Below are 11,894 nucleotides of genomic sequence, written 5' to 3' on the forward strand. Positions count from 1 at the left end.
AGATGGGCTACTTTTTTTTGTAAAAGCAGGGTGATGGTAACAGTAGCTCTACTGAGCGATTGTGAGAATGGCAAGAGCTAGCACGTGTAAAAGCACTGGTTGTATCGCTGGGCTTGAGTAACTGCTAGTTATTTTTATTTTCCTCATTATTCCTCCCCTGTAGTGGCATGGAAGGCATGAGAAGTTTCACCCCCCATTCTATGCTTTTCTTCTTACTTCCTGGAAAGGGGAGGGGATGGCTCCTTTTCCTGTCCACCATACTCTGTGCTGGGCATCCCCCATTGGGAATGAGTCAAAAATGAGGTTGAAGTGGTAGATTTCAGTCTTTCCCAACCTTGTACCAGTTCATTTCTCCCCATAGTCAGTGGTTCCCTCTCGGGCTCACCTCTGAAGTTCTCATTCAATGTAACTGGTGAAACTGACCTCAGCCTGGATGGAAAGAAGTTTTATGGTATTTCCATCCACAGAAAGGATGGAATAACAGGGTTATTGCATGTGAAATATTTCTACTAGCAATTGACATCCATAAACTTCCCTTAAGTTAATTTGAGAGATTTCTGGGACAACCAATGTGTCTTTCCTTGATTTTTACTTCATGCTGCCTAATGTCAGAGAAACCACACCCGAACCATCAAACCATTACATTTTGTCTTCTTTTTTTTTTTTTTTGAGACGAAGTTTTGCTCTTGTTACCCAGGCTGGAGTGCAATGGCGCAATCTCAGCTTACTGCAACCTCTGCCTCCTGGGTTCAAGCAATTCTCCTGTCTCAGCCTCCTGAGTAGCTGGGACTACAGGCGCACGCCACCACACCCGGCTAATTTTTGTATTTTTAGTAGAGACGGGGTTTCACGTTGTTGACCAGGATGGTCTCGATCTCTTGACCTTGTGATCCACCCGCCTCGGCCTCCCAAAGTGCTGGGATTATAGGCGTGAGCCACCGCGCCCAGCCACATTTTGTCTTCTTAATTTGTAGACTTTTAAGCTTTAGATATTTTAGAATGCTCTTTCTGGGGACAGGATGTTTTGAACTCTCCTCTTTCACTCTGTGAAATTTATCAAGCTAATGTGTGATACTGTCACTGAGTTCCTATTTATTATTTCATTGCCAAGATTCTTTATGGTGTCTAAATTGTGATTACAGAGAAGCATTATAAAATGTCAATGTGTGGATGAGATTTGGAAGGTCTAGGGGTGGGGAGGGGAGGTCCTTTAAATGGAGATGTCAGCTCCAGCCAATTTCGGAATGGCTCACCATTAAGATGGATGGTTTCAAAGCCATGTGCCTCTGCTGGAAATTAAAAACCCACGGAATAACTGATTATGATTAATTTTAAGTACTTAGCCATGTGAAGCCAAATGAGAGTGTCTTTAAAACAAAGCTATTGATCTGGCTTTGTTTGGAATTGAGAAGATAAACTAATCAGATCCTATGGGCTCTTTGCAATCATAGGGAATGAGAACTTTTTTTTTTTCTTTCAGTCACAGGTTTTTAAAGCTTCAACTCGGAGACACCTGGTGCATCTGGATACCAATTTTTTTTTCTGGTATCTGAGTAGAGGAGAGCTGTCTAAATCTGTCATGGGCAAAGGCTTGATGGGGGTGAGGGTGTATAGCGGCAGAAGTTAGAAGAGTAGAAGGGATGGTGCTTTGAGAGCCCCTCTGATGTAGTACATACACTGTTTTTAAAAGTTGAGGAGACAGACTCAGAGAGGTTAAGACACTTGACCCAAGCCCCACCCAGGTGTGACAGGCTGCAAAGCCCGCTCTTCTCTCTCAGACCGCCTTCCTGGTAAGGTGAGACAACACCATTCCTAGCTCAGAGAATGAACATGAGGGCTGTCAGGTTGTCACAGCTGTTTTGTGGCAGCTGGTGACTTCCATTTCCTGGTCTCTTCCCAAGGAATGTTCTTATCTTTCTCATTCTCTCTGTCAAGGGAGGAAAAAGGTGATGTGCTCCGAGCAGCCCTTTCTACAAATGCTATTTTGCAGGCAGGGAAAATCCTGCCTACCCTTCTCAGCCTCAGCCTCCCGATAAGAGGAGTCCTAGGTTACTAAATTTGGGCTGGCATCCTCTCTCTTGCAGACAGGCATTTGTTGCCAGTTCCGGGGGTCAGAGTTTGGGTGAGAAGAGACAATCTATCTCAGAAATGACAACCTGACCTCCCTGGCTGTGGGTCCTGTCTTTTCTGGACTGGGAATTCTCAGCGTTCATCGGATGTCAAGCGGCTTGCAGCATCAGCATTCCCTTTTATTTCCCGTGATTCCTCTTGGAATCACCTTCCTCTCAAACAACGTGGAGAGGCTCTCTCCAACCCGTTGCTACTGTCTGCGGGGCCAGGTGAAGAGGAAGGGGAAGGAAGACCTTTCACTCTTTCCTTCACATACAAAAGAATGCTTTAGAATATTCACTCACTTATTTATTTGGCATTCATTCATTCTTCTGCAATCAGAGATAGGTAACCTGCGACTGTGTAGTTTTTTATTTTTAGGAAGATGCTCGAGAATCCCTGCTCTGCCAGCAGTCACTGGCTAGAATCATACCTCAGAATTATTTTTAGAACCAAGCAGCTACAGAATTTGGAAAGGGGAAGTCACTCCCAAGACGGAGCAACCAACCCTTTCATTTTACAAATGAGAAAACTGAGGCTTGCAGAGCTGAAAAGACTTGTCCAAGGTCACACGACTAATCAGTGGCAGAATCCGGACTCAACCACAAGTGACACAAGTTCTTCTGTGCCGTACTGCCTTCCTCTCTAGGTTTCTCTAAATCAGGGACAGCTTGAAGTGTAGCTATGGTGAGAATAACCGAAATGTTTTCTTACACAATTCAACTTTAGTTTGAATGGCCCCAAGATGACTCCCAGCTGACTTTCCTCCTGGGAGTCAGATTTTCTTAGTTAGACTCATTTGAAAATCCAGAACTCAGAAAAGCAGCTACACATTCTTTCTAGACAAGGTGGAAGGGTGGGATTATGGGGAAGGGGCTGCCTCCTCTCATCTCCCCCCATTACCCCTCACCGCTCCTGGCCCCTTTAAGGTCAATTACTGTTTAAAGTTTGAATTGATGCCTGAGATGAGATACCAGGAGCAATAGCAATGACTGGGCTTTCCCAGGCTATGTGGTATTCCCCTGCCCTGTGCCAAGGTCCCTTTCTGATTCAGGTAATTCCAGCTGACCTCCTGGCACTAACCCCTCTCTCTCTGGCCCCAGCCCCGGACCCTGTCTCCTCCCGGTATCCCGGTACTCAAACACAGTGTCCCTGATGCTCTGGCAGGCTCGTGGCAGTGGGGAGGCGGGGGTCCTGCTCTAGCCCATCTGTCTCTCCCAGCCACAAATACTGCGGGAGCACTGGGGGAGAAAGACTCAATTGAGACTTAATTAGCAGGAACCCCAGTTTGTGGGAGGTGAGAAATCACACTTGGCTGCTTGCAAACACTTTGGCCAAGGTGAGCCGGAGGGATCTCCTGGTTCCCAATTTTAATAGCACTGCAGCAGAACACCAGAAATGCATCCACACAGACCCTTCTGTACACACTCCCCTTCTCTCCTCCCCACGCAGACACCACACACACACACACACACACACACACACACGCACGCACACACAAGGCAGCGATCGCAAAATCAACTCACAGGATCTCCAAATCGCGCAGCGCTCGGAAGGCTCCATCTTCAATGCAGCTGATGTGGTTGTTGTCCAGTTGCCTGTGGAAAAGCAGGGGAGAGCGTGAAGGCTGAGCGGAGGCAGCGTGAGGGGCCGGCGGCCCGGGCCACCCGAGCGCCTGTCCCTCCACCCCCTTGCAGGCGCTGCTTGTCCCCGCCAGGAGCTCGTGCAGAGCCAGCCTGTCTGCCACGCTGCTCCGTCTCTCCTCTCTGACTGTCTGAGGGAACTACACAGACGAGCGCACCAAAAGGCTGTCAGGTCTCAGTAAATATTAATTGCGCATTTTTTTTTTTTTTTTTTTTTTAGGCAGAAGGGAGTAATTTCATTACATTAGGGCATCCAATCCATTACGAGCTCTTACCGTCATGTCACTGAAACAATTTCATTAAGCTAAAGGCCTGTAAATCATTGGAGGTCACTGCTCTGCCCTCCGCGACCTCCCAGAATGCTTTCTTCCTCTCTCCCGTTCCCTCGTCTCCCTTTTACTGGAAGTTGCAGTGTTCTGCTCTGACACAGTGCTAAATCTCAAGGCTTTATCTGCCCAAGAGCGGCAAGGGTGCATGGGGAATATACCAATTCCAAATTAGACTCAACTAATCTAATTTTATAGTCTTTTTATTATTCTAAGCACCAAATGTCTGTGGTGGTTTGATTCCTCTGTGCATTGTTACGGGGCCCATCTGGTAGGTCATTCTATTGAAGCATTTTCTGACTAAATACAGATTCCCTCAAACTGCACCAACCATCATCAGCATTAAAGAAATTCATTGATGGAAGCGTTCACGAAGGGGGGAAAAGGGAATATTGTTATTGCCTTAAAGATGTGCCACTTCGAGTTAAATTGGGGAGAATTAAATACACCTAATTCAGGACTCCCTTTTAGTTCCCTTTTCATCCTGTGAGCATGAAAATAATTTCTTTTAAAAAGATGCCTTGACTAATACACATTCTAGTTGGAGACTGAGCTATTTCAGTTGAGGGATAATACATAGATGCCTTTTTTTTTTTCTAAATCAAAATATATATATGATGTGTAAGTCGGGATATTAACCATAATCACACCCCAACTTAAATATCATATATACATAACCCATTTTATTCCTAAAAAAAAAAACCCTTAAAAAACAACAAAAAAGGTGTTACACAGGAACGAGTTTTTGACACCAGATTGTGGTACTTTGTTCGCGGGGCACACCATGGTCTTTGGGGCTGCGGGGCAGGTGGGAAGAAGTGTGGGTGTACTAAAGAGCCCCTAGGCTTTCTGAATTTTCTCCACTTCCCAGGTGGAGGGATTTCCTGGTGTTGGAATTTTCACTTGTAACTTGTCCTAAACTCAAGACAACTCTTCACAAAAGACGTGTCAAAGATACCTCTGGGAACCCTGTCCCAGGGCTTTATTTTCCACCGAAGGAAGGTAGAATTATAATTAAAATTCTATTATCTTTGGAAAAGTATACAGATGTAGAATTGTGTAAATGCACACAAATGAAGCACAATGAGAGTGATGCTGTGGGTTACAACAGACAGGCTCTGTCACGATATTGTGGGCAATTATTAACACATCATCTCAATAAATGCTCATGATAGAAGATTTAGATATTTACAATTACAAACATAAACAATCCACGGGCATCTCGAGAAGCAGAAGCACATTTTCGGCTGGCGAGTTCTGTATCTAGCGTTCTAAGTTCTAGCTGACACCCACTCACACGGAGTCTCACCGCGTACTCTCTGTCCCTAATTCTTCTAGAGCCTTTCTTCACATGAGTTTGCTGAGCCTCTTTTTCATAGATTTCTTGCAGTGTCGGGACCGCTGATTCTCTGCAGAGGTTCTATGAAGGCAGTCTAGTCCTGCTGCCCAGCTTCTAGATTTATCATCAGCTTAAAGGCTAATGAATCAACAACCCCTGCCCCACGCCAAGGCCACCAAACCTTACCAAGCAGAAATGCAGTGGAGTTGGCTTTTGGGTCCAAGAAACTGTTCAATGAACATGCTGAATTCGGCAAAATGGCACCACCTGCCTAAGCAGAGAAGGATCTAAATCATCACATTGGGAAGTCCGGGGTGTGTAGAGATGGCAGTTTGTGGTGCATCAGTTTTCGTGCAGACATTTTATAGAGGTCCCTGCTATTAGTATATTATTTATTTACTGGATTTGTGAAGTGTTTTCTATTCCTTTTCTTTTTGAGAGCACCAGAAATCAAACAGGAGCCTCTAAATGTACAGAATTTTACATGGAAAGAATGGAATCTGCAGGAAAAAAGAGAATGCCACAGAAAGACGAGAAAAAAACCAAAGTGGCAGAAAGAGAATTAAAAAGCATGTGGCGAGGAAAGATCACCAAAAGATTTTTTAAAAAGACAAAACACACCTTACTCAATATCCCATCACAGTCCTGCTACTCCGCAAACTGAAGTGGCGACAAGAGTCTTCAAGAGGGCTCTGATCATTTTCAGGCTACAAGCAGAGACATCTAATATGTTACTAATCACATGATGTTTAAATATTTTCAGTAGGTGGCACAAGTTGACATCTAGTTTATTTGCAATGGAGAAAACTGAACTTTATCATAAGCATCTCCGTGGGTGTGTTTTATAGACTATTTTAAAACACAAACCACCAACATTTAAAATATTTATGCGTAAGTGTGCTTTTCTAGAAGACGTTTATTATAACTGAGATTGTCTTCTTTTGTTCTAACTACAGATAAATGAAACAGACATGGTATCCAGCCGTGATGGTCAAGGAGCCATTTTCAAGATGCCCCATTCATTACCAGGGTCTGCAAGGGTATAACACCTATGGGGGTCCCATAAAGTAAACAAAAACCACAGCAGTTACTCCACTTCCCAGAGCTTATATCTCCACGGCACCCAGCATCAGCGTATTTGTAAAAAGTCCAATTAATCATCCATGAGCATTCCTGATATTTCATGCAAATACACTAGGTCTCTAAAAGAAAGTAAATACACACTTGGTTCAGATGGGCTTCTTTTTCTTTGCAGAATGACACCTCAGTGACATAAAAGTTAGTCCTGACGCACAGGAGAAGGGAGGCGAAATAAACACAAGCCCCACATTTCTTTGAGGATGGTGGAGTGGAGCGTTACTAAACACACAGAGACCCTTCTGAAGCTGAGGCCAAAACATTTGACTTTGCAGTTTGCTTCTCGGGGTTGATGTGACCGGAGGCCGCTGATGTGTATTCTAAGCTCTCAGGTCAAAGGTCCATATCGTGCCTTTGAAAGGTCTCGTTCAAAGGCCCTCTCAAAAACAAATCAACAAAGACCATTACCTACCCTGCAACATGCACACCATCACTCGGGAGGCATCTGCAAAAAAGACTTTGGAAATGCGCACAGAGAGAACTCAGCAGTTGGAGGACCCAGCTCTCTTTCAATTTTTCCTGGGCATAAGAAGTGTATTTCCCACAGCTGCTGACTATTTGCTTCTTATCACACAACATCATTTACCTCAGTGCCCAGCACAGTGCTAGCCACTTCACAGATGGTCACCAATGATTGCAGAATGAATACCTCTAGGGAAAGGTGTCAGGGCTAAGCCCAAGCTGTATGGAACACTGAGCCATATTGTCACAACTGTGGCCCTTCTAGTAACAATAGTGAATAAGGACTGAGCACTCCTGCTGTGCCCGTACATGGCTAAGAACCTTCCCTGCTTCCTTGTCTTTCTGAGACACAGACCTCTACCAGGGAGCCCTTGGGAAGAAGACTTGGAATAAAACAAGATTTCTATGGGTCCAGGATGAAGACGGGGAACGGGAAGGCAATAGATGGCGGGAAGGCTGGCTACTGTTTTGGAGACCACTTTTACTGTCCTCTACTTAACACAGAATACTCAATTTGATTTATACTCCACTGTCTCTGAATAAGCCAAGAAGCCCCAAAATGTTTCATGATATTAAATTAACTGCTCTAATTTCTCCAGGAAGCTCGAATTTCGGCAAACAATATGAGTGCTAAAATGATATCAGAGTCCATTTAGAGAGGATTCCTCTGACAAGCACTAAATGCAGACTCCCCGAGAGCCGCTTTCTGACTACTGTATTTTTATACTCTGAGAATATAAACAAGGCAGAAAGGAAAGCCAGCGTGAGTGAGGACTTAAAATAATCTCCACAAACAGCAGACTGGGAGATAACACTTTTGTAAGAATTCCCATTAGTAAGCATAATATACTCCTAGTATCACAGTTCATCTCTTTCAATTACAATGTGAAATTTCGTAATTGAAGCAGGATTAGAAATATTTTTGTGCTTCAAAAATTAAAGCAGCATATCTAAATCCTTTAAAAAGGGTTAAAAAACTGGCTACAATTTAAAAAGTAATCTAGCTATATCCCAACAATAACCAATAAAAGGAAGAAAGAGATAAAGAATGAAAAGAAAAAGAAAGAATTTTTTTTTTTAAATTCAGGACTTCAATGATGCATTTGAGTCCCCATGAAGAATATCTTGAAAATAGTTATCTCCAGAAATAGGCTTTGGGTATCTGGAAGAAAAGTAGAATTCCAAACTAGTTATCTACATGCAAGGCCTGCACACCAGGGGATACCTATCCAGTTGTTCACTCCTCATCCAGATGTGCTGGGGGCCCAGTATCTCATCACGTGGATGGTTAAACTTAGCCTGAGGGCACTGTCCCTCCAGGGTCCCCAAATCCAGCCGCAGCATTCTGCTCTAGGCATTCTGTTCGTGTTCCTCCTCATGCTAAATGGGAGAAGTAGCTAAGGCTCAGCACCCTTTAGAGTTTAACAGATTGCTAATTTCTGAATAAAGTTATCCATCCCAAATGTGCCAAATAATTGCAGGGATTTCTGTATGAAATTCACAAAAGGGAAGACTTACTAGATACCCCAAGCAAGTCAACAGTCATGAACTCCAACAAGGAATTAGCCCACAAGAGTAACATAGTACTATTAGATGTTCACACTGTATTAGGTACTCAGGATATAGAATAAAGTATAAGACATCCTTTGAAAATATTTGGAAGAAGGTTGCCACCTGTGGTTTTTACGTCTTAATTATACTGAAAGGTTTAAGAGAATTTAAAAACCTAGACTATAATAAGTTGAATTTGTTTTTGATTATATATGTATATGCTCATCCTTGTACATTTTCAAGATGTTCTTTTTCTAGATTGAGGAGAAATAGAATGTTGCAACCGTAAAAAGAAAACGGGGGAATCCCTGCTTTCATGGAACAAGGCAGAAGACAAAATGTGAAGCAGCCTTGACATGCTATTTCTTTCCTCACTATTATCCAATTGTCCTTTAAGCAGAAAATAAGAAATCTAGAAGCGCTTTTGAAGGTTGTTTTTTTATGACAGTTTAACATTCTAAAAAATCATTATAGGAGAACAAATTATAGAAGCATTTGTCTGCTGCTAGCTGGGGTCTTTGAAAAAAATAAAGCTCAAGGTTATTTTAACTGACAAAAGGAAAAAAATTATCTTCAAAAGAAATGCACATACTTTATATAACTGAGTACTGGTTACACTTCTTTAGACAAATCGAACACTTGATCTAAGCCACAATCTGCTAATGAATTGCCACTGCTTCTCATCATTAGAGGACTACCGTAATTCTACATTAAAACTACATCTCAAATGAGCAAAAGGAGGTGAATCTACCATTTTGCTCATTTTGTACTCTTGCCCACCAGACCCTAGAATACATGCATATAGATATGTTTACTGATCCATGAATTATTTAACTATCCACAAAGACCCCTGTCTATAAAACTGACAACTTTATGCCCATTTTTCCTACAAATGTAGTTACATGTAATGCTGTATACATGTAAATACAAACATATATAACTGGTAAAGCAATTGTTGACCTCTGACATTTAATGTGGTACAGCCAGTTATATTTACAGAGATATTTAGATAATTGTTAGCATTCCAAAGACTTCAACCAACCAAATCTACTTTGTAAAGTCCCAGGTTAATGAAGCTCTCTGATCAGAATAGCCTGCTTAGAACTTAGTTGGAAATTGAACAAGTCTGTTTCAACAAATGTCGTTATGCATACTTTGCCATATAGCTGACCTAACACCTTTTATTTTGTATAGATCATAATGCCGTTCAGCAGATGCAACTTCTCAGCAGGAGAATAACTGCATCCACTCCAGTAGATGCTCCTGAAAGCAAGCTCTGCAATAATGCAAACAGCGATGATGGATTAACCACAAAGAGGCACACCAGGCCTTGGAGAATAAAGAGGTGTTTTACACATCACTGGGAAATATCAATAACTCCACTTCTGTGTTTACATAGTTTCCTGCATGTTGGGCATTTGGCAAATGAATTTGTGATGAAAAATGCAGGGGGGAAATCCCTGCAAACCAATTTAGCATTGAAGATAGTTATGGGACAAGCAGAGATCCCATTTAATTTTGGCGAGTTTAAATTTAAAACAAATTTCTGGCATTTCTAGATAAATAAAAGAACAACAATAACAAAACAAATCCAAAGCAAATCAAACACAAACATCCCATATTCACAGTGAGAGGGTATCATTTGTTTTCCAGCAACTTTTAGACCAAGGGACCATGGAAGTTTGGTTACTGTTTGCAAAATGTACTGTCACACTTCGAGGCTCACCTCGGATCTACAGTCATCCCCACGTTAGGGCCAAAGGGTTGTCTCTCTAGGTGGACCCACTCCCCAAGCTTTGCCTGAGACTTTCCCTGTTTTACCATTGAAACTTCTGTGTCTAATCCTGGGAAACAAATCAATTCCAGGCAAACTGCGATGGCTGCTTACCCTGTTACACCTCATGGGGCTGACTCAGTTGAAAATAGATTTATTCTTGGCATATCATTCCCTCAACCATTTCCCTAAACCTTAAAATGTCTGTTGACTCGCAAACCCAGCTTTCAGTTCTCTCGGCTCTAAAAGGCTCCTCACTGCAGCTTCTGTAAAACGGGCTGTCCCGTGGCAAACGCACCCACAGTAAGGCTGGGGGGAGCCTTGAAAGTCACTGAAACGTTGGGCCTTGTATTCTCTGCCTTCCTCATTGGGAATTAGAATTTCTTTGTAAGAAGTACCAGTGTTTAACTCGCCGGACTTGCTGATGTCATGAATACTCAGAGGCTGGACAAATACATGGCTGTCTCCATAGTGACTGGGGCAGGTTTATGGTTTCCCTAGTTACACTCTTGAGCGATAACCATCTGTGGTTCCTCCCCGGCAGAGGCGCAGGAGGGAGGAAGGAGTGAGAAACTGGGAAGATTGAAATGTGCTTTTGTTAACGGGCATGAAAAGTTATCTCCCACATTTCTGTTTTTTACTCTGTTTTTCTAAATCACCCAGCACAAACTGTAGTGAGGCAGAGTTTTTTTCTTTTCATCCCTGTGGGGGTTTCAGAAAATTTTCCCATTGGGCTCTAAAGATTAAACGATTCCTGCTGCGTGACTATGACCAAGAAGCAGGAGCCAGAGCTGAGGTATTTCTTCCCGGATAAGAGGCTGGCACCCAGGTGAGATGTTACTTTTCATTCAAATACAAGATTGCAAGCATCCCCACTCTGGGTCAGGCCATGAACCAGCCCATCCTGGCGAGCGCTCCCTGACAGTGCACTGAAGCCACATCAACTCCTTCAGCCTTGGCCTCGAGAGATCTTTGTTTCCCTTTAAAATAATCACATAGAAGGCTCATCCAGAAAATTTACTAAGGCTTCCTTGAATTTATTCACATTTCCAGCCCATACTAACTAACCCTTTGAAGGCTCTTATTTGCTACCCATTTTTTTTTTCTTATAAAAATGGAAGACTAGGGCTTATATAATTTGTAACTGCAAACTAAGTGATTCACATCCATGCCCAGAGTCCCAGTTGTAAAAGGCAGATAATAAGAGTCCAAAAGGAATTTTTGTGTATTAATGAAATGTGTGTGCTCTGAAAATGTATTTGTGGCATTGCTTAATTTTATTTGCTTTAAAACAAGTAATATTAAATTTAGGAATTCTTCTTTCGTCATCTCCAAGCTCTCTTTCAGTGCTGAAGTTACGTGACCTGAGATGGATTTCGTATGAAATTTTAAAGAAAACATTCCTGTTCATCTAACTTAGACCCTTCTGTGATTTGAACCTATCTCTTTATCCCTTCTTCTTCCAGCCCAGACCAACATATCTATTATATAAGATACTCAAAAAAGTCTTTCTGAACTAAGGGCAGCAGTTCAGACTCACACGCTTTTTGTAC

At 42.5% G+C, this 11,894-nt stretch overlaps 1 protein-coding gene across 1 annotated transcript in view; it reads right to left on the bottom strand.

Moving 5' to 3' along the window:
- Nucleotides 1-11,894, bottom strand: part of SLIT3 (slit guidance ligand 3) — a 544,627-nt gene that overhangs the window by 173,855 nt on the left and 358,878 nt on the right. Inside the window, exon 5 of the mRNA XM_017534462.2 lies at nt 3,636-3,707. Within this exon, the coding sequence (XP_017389951.2) occupies nt 3,636-3,707 (72 nt within the window). The remainder of the gene's footprint in view (nt 1-3,635; nt 3,708-11,894) is intronic.

Source organism: Cebus imitator, unplaced genomic scaffold (genome assembly GCF_001604975.1).
Source record: "Cebus imitator isolate Cc_AM_T3 unplaced genomic scaffold, Cebus_imitator-1.0 Scaffold86, whole genome shotgun sequence".
NCBI lineage: Eukaryota > Metazoa > Chordata > Mammalia > Primates > Cebidae > Cebus > Cebus imitator.